The sequence below is a fragment of the Cutaneotrichosporon cavernicola genome (genome assembly GCF_030864355.1).
Source record: "Cutaneotrichosporon cavernicola HIS019 DNA, chromosome: 3".
Lineage (NCBI taxonomy): Eukaryota > Fungi > Basidiomycota > Tremellomycetes > Trichosporonales > Trichosporonaceae > Cutaneotrichosporon > Cutaneotrichosporon cavernicola.
In genome coordinates this window covers 3,047,954-3,066,056 of record NC_083395.1, presented here as the reverse complement: position 1 = coordinate 3,066,056, position 18,103 = coordinate 3,047,954, and the positions used below count along the sequence as shown (strand labels likewise).

Genomic DNA, 18,103 nt, shown 5'->3' with positions numbered 1-18,103 from the left:
TCTCTCCGGCCCTACACTAGACACGCATCCGGCCATGTCCGCCGACGACCGCCGCTCGCCCGACGGCAGCGGTCCACCCAGCGCGCGCGCCTCTGCCGAGCCCGCGCCAGACCTCTTCCCGACTCTGCTAGAAGGGGGACGCGAGAACACGCTTGAGAACTTGGCACAACACGCAGTGGAACTGCATGATGCCATAGACCCAGCAGACGACATCTCCCTCGCGACCTTCCACCACGACAATTCCTTCTTTACGGCCTCTGGCGAGGCACGATTCGGCATGCTCGACGATAAGAGGGACGAATACGAGATCCACGCGCTCCAGGACGAGACGGCTGCCGCGGTGGCTGCAGTCGAGGCGACGAATCGACGTAAACGCCGGCGCGACGAGGATGGCGTTGTGGGACCCGTGGAGAATGGAGACCCAATCGACCCCATAAAGATGAAGAAGGACAGTCATGTGCGTTTCTTCAAGAGAGAAGGATCTAATGACAGAAAGAGGTCGAGCGGCGACGCCGTGAGAATATCAACGAGGGGATCATGGAGATTGTGTCCCAGGTGCCGGGAGGGTCGGATCCGAAAGTTGGCAAGGGGATTTTGTTGAAGCGCGCAAGCGATTATCTCATGACTCTCAAGACCAAGGTCGATCAGTTCAATGTCGAGTTGGCGGCAAAGGAGCGCGAGAAGCAGGAATATGTCGTGAGTAAGCCGTGACAGGCCTCGACAGAACTAACCACTAACCCCAGAATGAGCTCGATCGCACTCGCATCATGCTGGAGAAGGCCGAAGCCGGGTCTGCCAAGTGGGAGTCTGCATGGCGAGATGCCGAGGATCGCGTCGCGCAGGCACAGTTCGAGGTGGCAGAGGCCAAGAAGCGCGTCGCCGAGCTCGAGAAGGACGCGTGATAGCGGTCGCGACGGCCTCGGATGTGGACAGGGGACAAGAATTGATAGCTTACCTTCGTTGTTGTATGTAGCCTTGAGAGCTCTAGGCGTGGGGGAGTTGGACAGTTTGCGATACTCATCTGGTGTTGAGGCTGGACACATGTTCCCGCACCGGAATGTGTACGACAGAAGTGCGTTGGGTTCGTTGAGAACCCCCACCATTTCTATTGCTCGCCCAGAGCAGACTCCGTCGAGATGAGACCGAAGCACAGGCCACAGGACGTCACGGGGAAGTATTCAGTATTCACCCAGAGTTACCACTACTACATGGGTACCACTACTACATGGGTGGAGGGGGACGATAGCTCGAGACCCATAATGACTCGGCTGACTGGTCGGTCGGCTGTGCGGTTGAATGGCATCACATGACCATCATGTTACTGACTGCTGACGCCATAATTCCCAGCCAGTCAGGCGATCCATGATTCGGGGCACAGGGCTATAATCGATTGTGCCTTTTGACGCGTCCGCCTCCGCACGGACGTCCACACCACACCAACAACACATTTGCAACGCTTGACCAAGCCAAGAAAAAGACAAGCGCTGGACGAGTTAGGAATCGAACCAAAGACCTTTCCAAATCACCATGCGAATGGAACGCTCTACCAACTGAGCTACACGCCCTTGTGCGCGATGACGGTGTGTTTCGGCCTCCGAGGAGATGACGGTGTGTTTCGGCTCCAAGGAGATGCGCCGGTTTTCTCTGTGCGCATTCTATTCGTGTCCCGGTTTCATGTTGTGATGTGTTTTGGCGCGTCGGATGGAAGTGGTATGACGCGTGTGGATGGGGAAAGTGTTGGGGAATGTCACTCGAGGATGGTGCCGAGCCAGGAGATCAGGGGAAGGTCGGAGGGGTGAGTTGCGGATCAGCTGTCAGCAACGGCGGCGCAAGAGGTGGTTGAGCAATGAGCAGCTGCCAAGTCTCATGATCTCATGCTCATGCAAGATTCACAGAAGGATAAGATTGTGCTTGTCCATTGAGACGCGCCGGACGGCCGGGAGAACTAACGAGCCATGTGCCTACAAAGGAAGACGCAACTTGTTTATCTTTGCTGTGCACTCGCACACTCTCTGTCTCTTGCGTCTGCTCACTTTCACATTCTCCCCTCTGCCCATCCCGGACTCGTACTCGTCACGTTCCGCTGACGCACGGACCCCCTCCCCTCTTTCCAGGCAGATATAACCCCTCCTTCCTCCTCTCCATCTCCCAGAAGGCAGATATAACCCCTCCTTCTTCCTCTCCATCTCCCAGAAGCCAGAGTAAGAACATGTCCACAATAACTTGCGACAAGACACCCATCACGCCGGGGGCTAAGCGGCGGGCAAGGCCGGCGCGCCTCAACACCAAGCCTAACATGGCCTATGTGAGCTCCAGCAAGAATTAGCTGACGGCAGGATGACCAGCCTAGGCACATGCTCAGTTCTTTGTTGCGGATGCAGACGCAGGAGGACTCGAAGCCGCGGGTGAGTAGGGGGCCGGGTCCCATTCTGACTCCAGGTCTCCAAGATCTCGTGGCTAGACGACGTGATGGTTTACTCCTCATCCATTCTCCCGGTCGTCTTACGCCCCGTAGTCTTCTTCACCGCGTGGAGCGCCCTCGTCGCGGTCGCGTCGATCGTATGGGGAAAGGACCTTGCGCTAACGAACAATGTCGGTGAGTAGCGTCCTGTCGCTACGTCACGGACCTGTGCTGATCAACAGTACCCCTGCTCTCTGTTGTCGTTGGTCTTCTTCTTGGTGAGCTGAATCCCCTCTTCCAAAGTACACGGCTCACCAAGTCTTCCGAAACTCGTCGGCGTACGAGCGTTATGCCGAGTACGTGTTTTGTTTGCGTTGCGTCTGAGAGAACGAAACTAACATCAGGGGCCGCAAGGACTTTACTGCGCTGATTTCGTCCGCTCGCAACCTCTCTCGCGTATGTTAGCTGATTTAGATTGAATTTGAGCTCACTCCAGGCTGTATGGATCAACGTTGTCCCACCACCCGACAGATCCATGTCACGCCTCGAGCGCCTAGAGCTCACCCAGAAGAAGAAGGAGGTCATCCGCCTGATCCTCGGCTTCGTCTTCGCAACCAAGCACTACCTTCGTTCAGAGGGCGGTGCAGAGCATACCGATTTGCAAGGGTTACTTCCCCAATCACTCTTCAAGTTTGTTTGGCAGGACATGCCAGTCGACTCGGGCGAAGTGCTCGAGGACGACGCGTCCACTGGACCTTCATCTCCAGCCGCCATGTCGCCCCGCTCATACTCGACCACAGCCCTCATCGACCGCGGGGATGAGGAACGCATTGTCGGACTCAGTCTCGCGCCGCCCACCTCGCCCACGAGAGCAAAGTCCAACTCGTTCTCCTTTCCCCCCACGTCGCCCGTCATCCCTCGTCCTAAGCCTATTCGCCGCCCCGTCCGCCGTCCCACCGCAGTACGCGTTCGCCCCACGCTCACCGAGAACAAGTCGACATCTTCACCAGGCAGCTGTCCGAACGAGCGCACGCCGCTCATCAAGTCGGGTGTGGTCTCTGACCTCCGCCGTACCCACCAGGAAGTGGACAGCCAGGCCTCGTCCCTGAACAACGCCACACGCGACAAGCTCGGCAGCATGGTCGAAGTCGGCCTGCCCCTCATCATCGCCCACGAGATCAGCCGCACCCTCTTCCGTTTCCGCCGTAGCGGCAACTTGGAGAGCATAGGGCCTGCGGTGAATCTCACTGAAACAGAGCTAACTCCAGGGCTTTAACGGAATGAGCAGCAGCGTGCAGAGCATGATTGACCAGCTTGGGTCCATGGAGCGTATGTGAGTCTAGTTGGATTTGCTAACACCAGCTAACGACAGTATGTGAGTTGCACCCACACCAACCCGAAAATGAGCCGCTAACAGTAGCCAAACACCCTTGCCATACGTCTTCACATCGCACCTCAAGCAGTGCGTCACGATTTACCTCCTCTGCCTGCCGTTCGTGCTCGTCGACGTACTTGGATGGAAGACCATCTTTATTGTCGCCACTACCGCGTTCACCCTCTGTGGTGTTGAGGGTATTGCCGCGCAGGTCGAGATGCCCTTTGGCACCGACCCGTCTGATCTCAACCTCGACCTGTTCTGCACAGAGCTTTTGTGCGAGTGCGAGTGAGTATTGAACCTGAGAAAAGAACACATTCCCACTCCTTCTCCCCCCTGCCGTGCAGTCCACTCGCTAGGACAGTATGGCCAGTGGTTCCAGTGACCTTGTTGGCAAAGGAAGAGCGGTAGGGGGCTTGATCCAGGTGAACTATTCGAGGTTTCCGGACAGAAGTTTGAGAATCTTCTCCTTGTTGTCCCCAATCTGGCCGATCGTGAGACGGTCGCACGTCGGATCATCGCTCGGACTCACCTTGTCCTTCACGTTCTTGGGATCCCTTCCCCCAACAAAGGCTGACTGCAGGGCGACCATGGAGCGCCTTCCGGAAGGTGACGAGGACGACGAGCTGACGTTTGTACGCTCGCCTACGCAGATCCTCGAGGATGATCTGGACGGCGAGTAGAGTCCAGTGAAACGAGCTGCTGGCTGGCCCAAATCAGCGTTGGGGAGTTGTTGTGACATAGTTGCCATACGATCAGAAGATGCATCATGAGTTTCGCGCGTTTGTGCAATAGTGTTTCCCCAGTCGAGCAGTCAACGTAACAATATTGAGAGTTTAGCCCTGGTTAAAAGCCGAACCTGTAATTGTAATGAAGGCTATTTGAGGCTCGCAGGAAGCAAATAAGGTTTCATGGGGGTGTTTGTAGTGGTGTCAAAGGGGGAGGACGTCATAGATGGGTTAGGTTCCAGGTTGGAAGTTGGTTGATAGGTAGACGCGACCCATCTACCCATTTCCTCACAGCCGAGCAGCAACGTAGTCAACCTCTACTTCTACTTCAACCTCTTCCTCCATATCACCTATCGTCCCTCTACGCCTCTAGCCAACTATCCCTCTCTGGGGCTAACTTGACCCCATGGCACCGCCGATCACACAACCGCCCGACAGCGAGGTACTAGATCCCACGACCGAGGAGTTCTACGCGTCGTAAGTTGGATGGTCTATGCGGCTGCGCGGCTGACCGAAGATGGGGCCTTTGTATCCTCTGCGTGCTACTTATCGGCGCACTTTGCACGTCTTATTACCTACAACTTAAGCGGATTCGGGCTATCCATGAGACGGTCATTTCCATCTTTGCGGGGATGGTTGTGGGCCTCATCATTCGGATGGCGCCGGGGCATCTTATTCGCGATATGTTGGTGAGTCGCCCGAGAGAAGGGCTTCGGGGTGCGCAGGGTGGTTGACGTGGATCAGACGGCGGGGGTGCTAGTCCGACTGGATGACCAGGGGCGTCCTGTCCCGCGTACGTTGTCAATTGCAACTCGCTTGATCTCCAAGCGTTGACATGTGACTCTGCTTGGACTCGGAGGAGACAAACGGACAGAAAGACAGACAGAAAGACTGCGAGCCAGACAGACGTGCTGAATACCCACTGACGCGCCAGACGTTCAAACACACACTATTCTTCAACCTCCTCCTTCCTCCCATCATCCTCAACTCGGGCTACGAGCTCAAGCAAGTCAGTCGACTGATGAGCAGCGCTCGCTGACCCCAGGAAAACTTCTTCCGCAACTTTGGCGTCATCCTCACATTTGCATTCTTAGGAACCTTCATCTCAGCCGTGGGCATTGGGTGAGTCACCGCCAACTCCACGGTACTGACGGTAAAGAGTGATCGTGTACATCTGGTCCTTCCTTGGCATCGAGCATCTCAAGTTGAGCCTCCTCGAGTGCCTGATCTTTGGCTCCACCCTCTCGGCGACCGACCCGGTTACCATCTTGGCAATCTTCAACACCGCCAAGGTTGACCCAAAGCTCTACTCGATCATCTTTGGTGAGAGCATCCTCAACGACGCTGTGTCGATCGTCATGTACGAGACGCTCTCGCACTTCCACACCAAAGACATCTACATCTCGTCCCTCTTCCACGGAACCGGAATCTTCCTGTTCTCGTTCTTGGGCTCTGTGTTCTTGGGCGTCTCCTTCGCTCTCGCATGCTCCCTTGGTCTCAAGCACTCCCACCTTGCACACTACCCTCAAATCGAGAGCTGCCTCGTGGCCCTCGTCGCCTACACCTCCTACTTCTTCTCCAACGGCCTCCACATGAGCGGTATCGTGTCGCTCCTCTTCTGCGGCATCACACTCAAGCACTACGCGTACCACACCATGTCCAAGCGCACACAACGGACGACCAAATACATGTTTGCTGTACTCGCCCAACTGTCCGAGAACTTCATCTTCATCTACCTCGGTCTCAACCTCTTTACGCAAGAGATCCAGGTGTTCAAGCCCCTCTTCATCCTCGTGTCGGCCATTGCGGTCATGGCCTCGCGTTACGCAGCCGTGTTCCCATTGTCGGAGCTCATCAACTGGTTCTTCCACACGCGTGGCCAGCGCCACGAAGAGCTGCCTCACTCGTACCAGATGATGCTCTTCTGGGCTGGTCTTCGCGGCGCGGTCGGCGTCGCTCTCGCCAACGGATTAAAGGGCGAGAATGCTGACGCGCTTCGCACGACTGTTCTGGTCGTCGTCGTCCTGACCGTCATCGTCTTCGGCGGTACCACTGCGCGCATGCTCGAAGTTCTCGGCATTCGTGTCGGCGTCGAGGATGAGGATGCCAGCTCGGACGAGGATGAGGGCTGGATGCCCCACTCGGGCCAGCTGGCACTTCAGATGGGTCCAGGCAACCGGCGCTATGCGGGCGCGAACGGGCAAGGCCTGTACGGAGACGACGACAGCGTCGGGTTCGCCACTCCCCTCGACTCACCGTACCTCTCGACGACGCGACGCAGCGCAGCGCGGCTATCTCTCCCAAGAGACGGCTCGCGCGCAGGGTTCTCTGTGTCCTCTGACGACAGCGAGGAGGAACCACTGCCGTCCGGTTATCGTGACCGCGGCGACGTTGAGGCCGATGCCGCCGGACCCTCACAACAGGGCATGGTGTTCCGTGACGGGCAGTGGTTCACCAACCTCGATGAGAGGTATCTCCTGCCGCTGTTCTCGAACTCAGTCACTGCTCGCCGGCATCACGCCAAGAAGGCGCGCAAGCAAGCAAGTTTGCGTGGCGGTAGCGAATCCGCGTCTGGGACACCAAGAGGCGACAACTCTGTGGAGCTCTCTCGTGTCGATGATGACTACTTTGCCGCCGACACCGAGAGCGAGAACGGCAAGGTCAAGGCCCCTGCGCCAGGGCGTCCCTTCGGGTGAGTTTGCCAAGATGTTGACCGAGTGTATCATCGAAATGGGCGCGTTCAAAGCATTCCATCTGTTGTCGGCAGTGGACAGTATGTAGGATCACCAGTTGTGGCGACAATGCGTGACTTGGTCAGTGCGCCCGTCATTGCTGTATCCTGGATTGCTTGTCCCGCCAAGAGAAGCGAACGTGAAGGGGCGGAAGGGGAAACGGCGATGCCAGCTGACACGCAGTGGGTCCGTGACGGACCTGTTCTATGCGCGTGCCGAGACTGGAGAATCGAGTCGCACGCCACCTGGAAGTGATGGACGTGGATCAGGGAGGGACAGCAGTGTGGACAGGAGACAGGGAAGTTAGAGTGCTTGGGCGAGTTGACCCGACGGCCTGCGCGAAGCAGCAGGACCGGGTGGCGTTGAACCTGTGGAGATATACATGTGCTTTTAGACTTCATGCATTCGACGTTAGACAACATCATGAGCGGCGTCAAGGAGATTGAGGAGGACAGCGTCGCTCAATGGTGGGTTGAATGGGCGGGGGTTGGAGAAGGCCCATCGCCGGTAGAACAAGTAGGACAAGCAGGACGAGTAGGACAACCTCCACCAACCCCGCCACCACCACCCCTTGATTCTGGCCACCGGCTTTCACCTGTCTCTCTCTCATCGACACTTCTTCCATCCACGCCATCCACATCCTCTTCAACTCCATTCGATTACACATCATCACCGCTACCTCAAACTCTATCGTCATCCGGTCTCCTTCCAGTTGAGGCTCTTTTCTCGGGCTTGCCTACACTCGCTCAGTTCAATTGTGGCAACTGGGAGCAACTCTCTCCACCCCAACCTGCGCACAACCACGTCCGGCCGATCGCGCCTCAGTTGGCTGCTGCTCGAACGACTTATTACGTCGCCGCGCGGCCGATTCGAGCAATGGCAGCTCCACCGCCCCAGCAAGCCCAGAGCTTGGATGCCCTCATCAACAAGTTTCCCCAGCTGCTGCAGGCTGACGAGAAGAACTTGCCAGACGATCAGAAGGCCATTCTCGTGAGGAAGCGCGTACAGCAACTAGTCCAGAAGCAGCAACTTCAACGAAAGAGTCAACTCGATGCACTACAGCTGCAAAAAGCGCAACAGGCGCAACAAGCACAGCAGGCGCAGATCCAGGCCGCCGCCGCCGCTGCGGCTACGAATGGTGGTGGTGCGAGACCGCCCAATGCCCAAGCTGGTCCCAGCCAACCTATTCAAAGGGGAGCCCAGCCTCAGACCCAGATTAATGGTCAACAGATCCAGATGAATCCCCAGGTAAGTCTAGAGTCTGGTTTGCTACTTCCCACGTATCACTATCGACTACCCACCTTCCCACTCTCCCAATCACTCCATGTTCCCCACCTCTTGGCCTGACAATCAGATCATGGCCCAACTGCAACAGCAGGCTCAGCAGCAGGCGGCAGCCCAACAAGGACAGCAGCAGCAACAGTACCAGAACATGCTTGTCCAGCAGCGCCTCCAACAACAGCAGCAGCAACAAGCGATGCAGCAGCAGGGGACGCCCCAGCAACCGGTGCAGCGCCTTCCTTCGCAGTCGGGCGTCGGCGTCGGCACACCAATACCCAACCAGCGGGCAGCAAGTATAGCGACTCCCTCGCCTCAGGCGCACCAGAGCCCCGCGGCCAACCCTGGCGTGCTGGGTGCGTCGCCCGTCGCCCCTCGCATGCAGCCTGCCCCGAGCGGAAATGCAGGCCCAGGCATGAGCAACGCTGGAACCCCTGGTCCGAGCAACCCTCCCGCACCACCTAACCTGGGCATCTTGGGCAGCGACCCAAAGACGCTCATCCAGCGGATGCCGGCATTAATCAAGCTGCGAAACGAAGGGGGGATGACTCCAGAGATGCAGAAGACTGTGAGTGACGCGCGCACGCCTGCCAGCTCCATAATTCCCCATACCATCGCTCCATATGGCGTCTGTTCGGCTACTGATGCCTCAGTTTGACCAGTTGATCGCTCAACCAGAGGTCAAGCAATACCTCCAGAACTACCACCAAAGCCAGGTGCGCCAGAGCCTCGTCAACGCTGGGCAGAACGTGGCCGGGCAAGCTGCATCTCAGCAGCAGACAGCCATTCTCGCACAGCAGCAAGTGGCCCACTTGCAGCGACAACAGCAACAACAGCAGGCCCTCGCTCGTCAGCAGCAACTGCAGGCACAGCAGCAGGCAGCTCAGCAACAGCAACAGCATCAGCAACAGCAACAGCAGCAGCAGCAGCAGCAGCAACAGCAGGGCCAGCAACATCCACAACAACCTGGCTTTGCTGGTCTCGGTCCTGAAGTGCTGGCGCAACTCACGCCGCAACAGCTCGCGCAGCTTGTTCAACAGCAGCAGCAGCAGGGCCAGAACTTTCACACACCGCAACTGCAGCAGTTCTTGCAGCAGCAGATGATGAACAACCCCCAGCAACTTCTACTCGCTCGGCAACAGGCCATGGCGCAGCAACAACAGGCCAGGACGCCTAACCTTGGTGCCGCCCAACTGCCGAACCAAGGAAACAGCTTCCTGCAGAACCTACCTCCACAGCAGGCTCAGCAGGTGTTCCAGGCCGCCCTGGCGCAACAGTATCTGCAGCAGCAGCAACAGCAGGCACAGGCGCCTGGCGGTGGCATGTCAATCACTCCTGCTCAAGCACAGCAGCTAGCCCAGCAAGCTCTGATGCAGGCTCAGGCCCAGGCCCAGGCCCAGGCTCAGAACCAGGCAAACGCGCCCAACCAAATCAACAACAACTTTGGACAGATCCGACCACCACAACAGCAACAGCATGCGCAGCAGATCCACGAGATCAGACAGAGACTAGCGTCAATGAACGACGGCGAAAGACAGAAGGCGTTCGAAAAGAACCCCAAGCTCAAGCAGCTGTATTTCAGCAACATCAATCTCCAATCGCCGCAGCTCATCCAACAACAACAGCAGCAGGCGGCGCAGGCTGCTCAGGCTGCTCAGGCCGCCCAGCAGGCGCAGCAGCAGGCCCATCAACAACAACAGCAGCAGCAGCAGCAGCAGCAGCAACAACAGCAACAGCAATCTGTCCAGCAACCGTCCCAACAGCCTCTCGCGCAGGCCCCACCCCAGCAGCCTCAACAACCTGTTGCTCCTCAACCGCTGGGCGTTCCCACGGGACAGCAGATGCAGACGGGCACCCCAAAGCTCCAGCCTCAAGGGCTTAACCAGGGCGCTCAGCCGCCCATGCCGGGGCCGGGCGGCATGCCCATGCAGCCAAACGCGCCCATGATGCTGGGCCGGCCCGGAATGCCCATGGGATTCCCTGTCATCAACAGCACGCTGCCGAACTTACAAATACCTCCTGGGAAGCAGCGCGGCTTTGCGACCGGCCAGCAGCCTGGCACTCCAAGTTCCGGTACAGGATCGGCTCCGTCGCCGCAGATCCGCAACCAGCTGCCGATCGCGGCGGCTGGAGTGGCCGCCGCCGCCTCGCAGCACGGATCGCCTGCTGGGCAAAGACTGTTCCAGCAGGGGATCCCTGTCGCGTCTCCTATGCTTCCGAACGTTCGCCCTCAGGGTCAGCTATCGGTTTCATCTGGCGCTCAAGTCACACCCATGCACATCCTATCCGAGTTGGACAAGCGCGGGGCAAGGCCGACCGCCCAACCCCCTCCAGGCAGAGCAACCAACGAGGTCACACCATCACCCCTAGACCGCACGGGCTCGCTGCTATCCAAGACATCGTGGACCCCGACGGCCGAGAGCGACGCGGCGCTGCGCAGCAGTCTCAATGACTCGTTCCCGCTACCCGGCCGACAGACTGGCCGCGCCACTCTGCTCGAAGGCATGAGCACCGTGCCTGTCCTAGCCAACGTGCTCGGGGAGCGCCTCCCCGCCGACTTGCGCCTGCTTGCGGACGGTGACGTTGAGACGAAGAATGACGCACTCGACGCCAAGACCAAGAAGCATGACCTCGAGGCAGCTGGCATGCCGGGCGCGAAGAAGCAGAAAGTCCAGGAGTTTGCCGAGACTATTGACAAGACGCTCGAGATTGACAAACCGGTTGAGGATGTGAGTTGTGACATATAGCGCTGCTGACGCCAAGATGTTCCTCGCGATTGCGGACGAGTATGTCGACGTCATTTCGCAGACGGCGTGCCAGTTCGCCAAGCATCGCAAGTCGTCGACAGTCGACTGCAAAGATACGCAGCTGGCCTACGAGAACGTCTTCGGACGCGTTATGCCGGGCTTCTCTTCGGATGCGATCCGCCTAGATCAGGCGCGCAGCTCGCGTCGCGTGCCGGCGTTGCAGCAGCGCCAGGCCAAGCTCAAGGCTGTCGCGGATGCGAAGGCCCAGTGGCGACGCGAAAAGGAAGAGGCAGTCAAGGCGGCAGAAGAGGCCGCGGTCAAGGCTCAAGCTCAGGCCGCCCTCAATGGCACCATGAACGGCGAGATGAAGGACGACGTGACGATGGTTGCCGCGACGGCCGCCAACACTGCGGTGGGAACGGCCCAGACGTCGGCTGTGACTACGCCCGCACCTGGGCTCGCGGTACTCGGGGCCGGCACCGACACACCAACTGTCCCACCTGTTCCGCCTGTGGTTGTCGCTCTCTGAGTCTGTTACGAGTGACCTGTGCTGTATTATTGTGCTTAGACCATAATTACTTACTGTATTATTGTAGATGACGTGCATGGAGGCATATTCACGCCGACGTTGCTAGATCCGCCTGACAATGAGTTGATAAACGTACGGAGCGTGGCTTTGCTTGTCTTGCCCGTGGTTCGATCCACTGCCGTAGCATTATTCATAAGCTACGTCCTGGAGCTTTTTCCGCTGTGCCGACCGGCGCCAAATCCAAGGCCTGACGGAGGCAATTTGCCACCTGTCTGTGGTGGAGGTTACCAACTTGCTAGACGATGACGAAGTACGCCGAAATGACTTGCAACGTCCTCACGCACCACCATGCGCGCACTCACCGCCCTTCGACCCTTGGCAGGCCTCCGACGCGCCATCCCCCTGCAACGCAGCTTCGGGTTCTCGAGTGGAGCTAGCGGGTTCGGCGACGACGCCTTTCCCGTCGTGCGCGACGCACTCGTCCCCATCGTCGTCGAGCAGACTGTACGCGCCAACTCAAACCAGCTGACAGCAGGCACGCGGCGAGCGGAGCTACGATATCTTCTCGCGTCTCCTTCGCGAACGCGTCATCTTCCTCGGTGGACCGGTGAGTGTTGACCATTGAGCGCGTTGCGTTGCAACCCTTCCTCACCAACTGGGTGACGGTTCCAGGGGGTTCCTCAGTTCCTCGCCTCCACATGTTGCAGATCGCGACATGCCTTTCTACTTGCGTCAACGATACGCCGCTTGCCGCCAGCAAATAGCCCCTGCTGTCTCGTCTAGTCGTCTCATTCTACGGTCACTCACCTGACGCCGGCCGACTCTCATCCCCTGGGCATCAGGAAGGCCCCGCTAACCCCAGGTCATGGACTCGATGTCATCCCTCATCACTGCGCAGCTCCTCTTCCTCGAGGCCGAGGACGCATCGCGGCCTATCCGGCTGTACATCAACTCTCCTGGCGGGAGTGTGACGGCCGGCCTCGCCATATACGACACGATGCAGTACATCACGAGCCCCGTGCACACGTTCTGTCTCGGGCAGGCGGCGAGCATGGGCTCGCTCCTCCTCGCGGGTGGGGAGAAGGGCAAACGGTACGCGCTCAAGAATTCGAGCGTAATGATTCACCGTGAGTCGCTGCGTTTCGAAGTGGATTTCCTTTTCTGAGATGTCACTATGGCTGGAGGCGACTGATTGTGTCTGGACGTGAGTTGCTAACGGCAGAACCGTCAGGCGGGGCGAGCGGCCAGGCATCTGACATCGCGCTCCACGCCAAGGAGATCCTGAGGATACGCTCCGTGCTTACCGACATCTATGCGGACCACTGCCTGCGCGAGGGCGAGACGCACGATGCTGCGCGCGATCGTTTCGGTGAGTCCATATCGGTCGTTGCCAAGGTCGTCCGACAGTCTGGTTACAAGACCACAATTGTACCGTCTGGTACCTATATTTTGGGCCGTGACGTTACCGTGTGTTAAGCGCCCGTCGGACGATGTCGCGCCGACAGCGAGTTGTTGGGTCGTCGGACACGTCGGGCGGACATTGCGACGGGGGGAGAGTTTGAGCTGTGACTGTGTGTCGAAACGTGTCGAAACGTGTCGAAACGCCTGCTCCGCCTGTGTGGTCCTAGAGGGGTCGCTGACTGCCAGAAAAGGCTCTTGAGCGTGACTACTTTATGACGGCAGCCGAAGCGGTAGACTTTGGCATTGTGGACCGTATCGTCGAGCGGCGCGCCAAGGACGAAATCGAGGATGAGCCAAAGCCCACCGAGGCACAAGAGGGAGAACCAAGTAGCTAGGATCAAACTATGATGCTTGAGTTGGCACCAGGCCCCACGTGCCAGGATCACGACACCCCTAGCGTCACGCATGCAACACCACACCTGCGACGCGTTTGTTCCTGGGCTCAAACTTGGACCCAAAATACTTAATCTGTGACGACTGGCATGAGCTCACGTTTTGACATGCCGCACTACTGGACTCCCGCCCATTCCCGAACTGAGGCAACTGCAACACTGGAATAAGATATGCGTTGACACAACCAGGGCCATGTGCAGGGGTACGGAGATCTCGCACAAGATATGCTCACTCTCCGTACGTTCTGGCCATGCCGTCAGCCGTGCCTCAACCTTGCCCCTTGAGCATCACATCACACTAACCTACCTCACATCGCTATCCATTGTCCACCATCATGCACAACACTGACACGCCCATTGTTGGCGCCTCCAGTATACTGCTCCAGTGATGCGCGTCGCTTCCGCGCGCATAAAAGCGCGTCGTGGTTCATAGCTGTCCCCCATCCTCCCTCTTTTCTGTACACTACATTTCATCTAGCAGGCTAGATGACGCACCTCTTCCCGCTTCTTACCGCTCTTCTCGCCGCGTCGTCGGCTGTTGCCTCGCCTGGTGCGGGGTACCGTGGACGTGTCCACGGCAAGCGTCGCTGTGCCGCTGGCAGCTCTGCGACAGCGTCTGGCTCCTCACTCTCGGCTGGTTCAGACTCTGCGCACCACTCTTCCGTGTCTTCGCTCTCGGCAACATCCTCGGTTGCGACTGCCTCTGGTGTCGAAAGCTCTGCCCCCGCCAGCCCCGCTGGGCCGGGCGGCAACAACGTCTACGTCGCGTCGGGCGACCCGGAGGTGGTTGGTGGCCCCCCCGTCGCGGCTGGCAACGGATCCGACAACGCCACAGTCGACTCCACCGCTAGCGGCTCAGCCAATGGCTCCTCCACCAACGGCCCCACCAACGCGACCGCGACGAACGCGACCGTCCCTATCCCGTCTGGGGGCTCCAACGCGAATGTCACGGCCGCTGAGCCTGCCAGCGCTGGTCGTCCGGTCTTTGCTCACTACATGGTCGGTCTTACGTCCGAGTTTGACCAGGCCGCGTGGGAGAAAGAGATGACGGTCGCAAAGTCCAAGAGCATCGACGGCTTCGCACTGAACATTGGCGAGGACCCTTACAACGACGCGCAGCTTACCAACGCCTACGCTGCGGCCGAGAAGGTTGGCTTCAAGCTCTTCATCTCGGTCGACTTTAACTGGTACGGCACCGATGAGGCGGCTACGGTTGCGGCCCAGCTCAAGAACTACATCAGCAAGCCGGCGCAGTACATAGTCGACGGAAAGCCGCTCGTCAGCTCGTTCGCGGGCCACGACTTCAACTGGAAGGATTGCAGCGCGGCCGTCGGCACCGAACTCTATGCCGTCCCGAACTGGCTCCAGGACGGCGGGGACAACATCCAGGGTGCGCCTGGTCTCGGCAGTGGCAGCCCACCGGAGGAGATCGCGCGCCAGGGCGGCGAGGAGATGGCCAAGCGCGGCGCCAAGGGCCTCTTCTCATGGCACGTCTGGCCGGGACAGCAGTCCAACACGCCTGTCGACGAGAAGCTCGGCACTTCCGACGACGAGAAGTACCGAACCTTTGTCGGCAACGGGACCTACATGGCCGGCGTATCGCCGTGGTGTAAGTGATCCCATCCAAAAAGGACAAGCTGACATGCAGTCTTCACGCACTTTGGCAAGGAGGTACCGTACTCGAAGAACTGGCTGTTCAAGAGCGAGACCCTGTGGGTCGACCGCTGGAAGGACATCCTGGCATTGGGCAATAAGGTCAACATGCTCGAGATTGTGTCGTGGAACGACTACGGCGAGTCGCACTACGTTGGGCCGCTCGACACCCCGTGGACGAGCGACGGCTCAGACCTGTGGGTCAAGGGTATGCCGCACGATGCCATGCTCGACCTCGCTGGGCCGTTCATCAAGGCGTTCAAGGCTGGTGCGTCTGAGCCTGCAGTCGACCAGGAGGGCATCGTGTACTGGTACCGCCCGCACCTCAAGAATGTCAACTGTGACAGCACAGACAACTTTGGCTCCAAGCCTACAGGGTGGGAGCTGGTCAAGGACTCGGTATTCGTCGCGGCCATGACCAAGAGCGGCGGCACGCTCAAGGTCACTTCGGGCGGCAACGCACCTGTCTCGCTCGAGGCCAAGGGCGGTGTCGATGTCTTCGAGGTTCCCATGGGCGTTGGCGAGCAGTCATTCGAGCTCACCACCACCGGCGGCAGCGCCAGTGGAAAGAGCAACCTCACAATCTCGGACCAATGCTGGGAAAGCCGCCTCGGCAAGGTGTACAACTACAACTTCTACTCAGGCGTCCTCAACGTCGGAGCTTAGACTAGTCGACCCCTTCTATATATCACGGTCTTTACAATGCGTGCTGGCATGCAATATGAATCTCTTACGAAAACTAGTCGCTGTCAAAGAAGTCGTCTGTGTCCTCCTTGGCCTCGGCTTCGGCCTTGGCCTTGCGCTTCTTCCCGCCATCGGTGACTGCAGCAGTAACCGAGCTGAGCTCCACCGGCCGCCGCTCCTTCTCCTCCTCAGGCGTGCCGCTCAGTTTGCCCTCATCCATCAGACCCTGCGTCTCGAGCAGCATGGTGAGCCGTGTCCGCTCCGTCTTATCCATGTCGTCCGACAGCTCTGCCTCGAGGTAGTTTGGCACCTTGAGCTTCTCCTTCTCGTCGCCGTCCTCGCTCTTCTCCTCCTTCGGGAATAGCGAGATGTACTTGATCGCGTTGCTGCCGTTAGTTCTTAGTTCCACCCATGCGCGGGAGAATTCACTGCACTCACGGATAGTTTAGCACATAGTTGAACATGACGCGCGCGTGCAGTAGCTCCTTCTCCGCCTTGGCCATCTTCTTAGCCTTGCCACTCTTCTCCGCCTCGGTGACCTTGCGCTGCGCACGCTTGATGATCCGGCCGAGTTTCTGCCGCTCGAAGAACTTGATCTGGGCGTTAGTCACCTGCTTGGCCCTCCGTGATCGTTCGTCATCTCCGTCGCCCACCTACGCCAAGCATCGGTACACTCCGCCATCCACGAGCCCCTCCTCACTCCTCCTACTCACGGCATGGTACTTGGCCCCGTTCTTCTTCTCGACGTCCCGCTTCTCCGCAACCAAAAGGTCCGCCTCGAGCGCAGCAACGCGGCGCTGCGTCGAGATACGCAGCGACGGCTCAAGGTTTTCCTGATGTCAGCTCAACTCTTAACCTACTCCCTATCACCTCTTGCCCAACCCTAACTAAAACCCACCTTGTTCAACAGCCGCTTCGCCTGCCGCAGGCTCGCCTTGATCTTGTTGAGACCCGGCAGCGCGTCTGCTCCCCGCTGCTCCAGGGACGGGATCTTGAATACTGTCCCAGAGGGACCGGCCTCGGCATTCGTGTTCGTGCTCGTGCTCGTGCTCGTGCGCGCCTTCTTGCGCTGGTGACGGTCGGCTGGCATGGTTGGTGGTGAGAGCGATGTCAACCTAGTATCCTTGGCTCCGTTGAGTGACGTTTGGAAATTTCATTTGGGTGGCGGATAAGGGCGTGCCTGAATATCAGCTGCCAACAACAGTCGGGAGATTGATTTCCGCAGACGCAGAGGAGAACCGCAGAAGAGTTCGGATGCGTTGAAAGCTGGTGGGAGTCCGGTGTTCATGCAGGCTTACGTAGATCAGAAGGTTGCAGCGGGAACGAGGTAGAAGGTTGAGTTGTCTGACGTCGTGGTATTTGTATCCTCTCGAAATACCAATTTCAACAATCTATAATGCCTCGTTATATCAGTCGGTAGATTAAATGACTCTTAATGCGGACTCTAAAGTTCCGGTTGATCATTCGGTCGTGGGTTCGAGCCCCACACGAGGCTCATTTTTTTGCTTTCCTGTCCACATCCCCGATGACAACGATGACTGGGAGGCAACCTTCGACAACTTTCGTGCGAGCTCTACACGGTGGACATACCCCATCACTCGTCTTTCCTTCAAGCCCTTGAAGTGGATGTCAACACTGGCTCAGTGCCGGTTCCACACCTCGACTAAAGCTCTTCCAGCCCAACCGCTCAGCAGAATGACTACCGGGCACCGATTGACGATATGCGAGGTGGCTAGCTGGTGGCATTGTCCCATTGTATTGGATTACTGTGTGTCGCGAGTGAGAGCGGAAAGTTACTCTAGCGCAAGGTGTCAAGTGCCCTCAGGTGAGTCTGCCGCACTGCTCTCTTGCAGGATACAGACTGAAGTGTTGCCCCCAACCTCAGACCAGTGAGAGAGATGGGTCCCACGAGGAGAGTTGGCGACGCTCCAAACATGCCCGGGTTGGATTCCCTTAGAAGACACAAGTGCTAGAAATAGAATACGAGTGTACGCCTTGGTGTTCAGCTGGGAGGCTGGCTTCAGCAAGGTCTGACTCTTGAACTGAACGTGAAGCGTCAGCCTGCCGCGGTCCCTGATACCCTTCACATTGCCATTCCGTCGCTGAAGACAAGGTCTGCGGCC

The 18,103-nt window shown here is 58.3% G+C and overlaps 7 protein-coding genes across 7 annotated transcripts; 6 read left to right on the top strand and 1 right to left on the bottom strand.

Annotated features, from left to right (window-relative positions):
* Positions 1–34: 34 nt before the first annotated feature.
* Positions 35–902, top strand: CBF1 (uncharacterized protein; the record flags this gene model as incomplete). The annotated part of the gene is made up of 3 exons (XM_060599681.1): positions 35–457; positions 493–696; positions 744–902. 3 exons carry the CDS (start codon positions 35–37, stop codon positions 900–902), a joined length of 786 nt encoding a protein of 261 aa, XP_060456350.1.
* Positions 903–2,209: 1,307 nt separating this feature from the next.
* CcaverHIS019_0311540 (uncharacterized protein) lies at positions 2,210–4,459 on the top strand (the record flags this gene model as incomplete). Its single annotated transcript, XM_060599680.1, has 11 exons — positions 2,210–2,305; positions 2,337–2,405; positions 2,440–2,596; positions 2,644–2,679; positions 2,721–2,757; positions 2,806–2,857; positions 2,898–3,638; positions 3,670–3,730; positions 3,764–3,776; positions 3,822–4,064; positions 4,360–4,459. 11 exons carry the CDS (start codon positions 2,210–2,212, stop codon positions 4,457–4,459), a joined length of 1,605 nt encoding a protein of 534 aa, XP_060456349.1.
* A 451-nt stretch (positions 4,460–4,910) lies between these two features.
* NHX1 (uncharacterized protein) lies at positions 4,911–7,543 on the top strand (the record flags this gene model as incomplete). The annotated part of the gene is made up of 6 exons (XM_060599679.1): positions 4,911–4,981; positions 5,022–5,193; positions 5,439–5,513; positions 5,550–5,626; positions 5,664–7,196; positions 7,420–7,543. 6 exons carry the CDS (start codon positions 4,911–4,913, stop codon positions 7,541–7,543), a joined length of 2,052 nt encoding a protein of 683 aa, XP_060456348.1.
* A 569-nt stretch (positions 7,544–8,112) lies between these two features.
* On the top strand, positions 8,113–11,790 carry TAF12 (uncharacterized protein; the record flags this gene model as incomplete). Its single annotated transcript, XM_060599676.1, has 4 exons — positions 8,113–8,484; positions 8,591–9,082; positions 9,168–11,243; positions 11,278–11,790. 4 exons carry the CDS (start codon positions 8,113–8,115, stop codon positions 11,788–11,790), a joined length of 3,453 nt encoding a protein of 1,150 aa, XP_060456347.1.
* Positions 11,791–12,138: 348 nt separating this feature from the next.
* Positions 12,139–13,586, top strand: CcaverHIS019_0311510 (uncharacterized protein; the record flags this gene model as incomplete). The annotated part of the gene is made up of 5 exons (XM_060599675.1): positions 12,139–12,294; positions 12,326–12,397; positions 12,653–12,917; positions 13,013–13,159; positions 13,438–13,586. The coding sequence occupies 5 exons, from the start codon at positions 12,139–12,141 to the stop codon at positions 13,584–13,586; spliced, it is 789 nt and encodes a 262-aa protein (XP_060456346.1).
* A 543-nt stretch (positions 13,587–14,129) lies between these two features.
* CcaverHIS019_0311500 (uncharacterized protein) lies at positions 14,130–15,962 on the top strand (the record flags this gene model as incomplete). The annotated part of the gene is made up of 2 exons (XM_060599674.1): positions 14,130–15,252; positions 15,292–15,962. The coding sequence occupies 2 exons, from the start codon at positions 14,130–14,132 to the stop codon at positions 15,960–15,962; spliced, it is 1,794 nt and encodes a 597-aa protein (XP_060456345.1).
* A 73-nt stretch (positions 15,963–16,035) lies between these two features.
* On the bottom strand, positions 16,036–17,070 carry GRC3 (uncharacterized protein; the record flags this gene model as incomplete). The annotated part of the gene is made up of 4 exons (XM_060599673.1): positions 16,036–16,366; positions 16,419–16,576; positions 16,694–16,813; positions 16,879–17,070. The coding sequence occupies 4 exons, from the start codon at positions 17,068–17,070 to the stop codon at positions 16,036–16,038; spliced, it is 801 nt and encodes a 266-aa protein (XP_060456344.1).
* Positions 17,071–18,103: the final 1,033 nt, after the last annotated feature.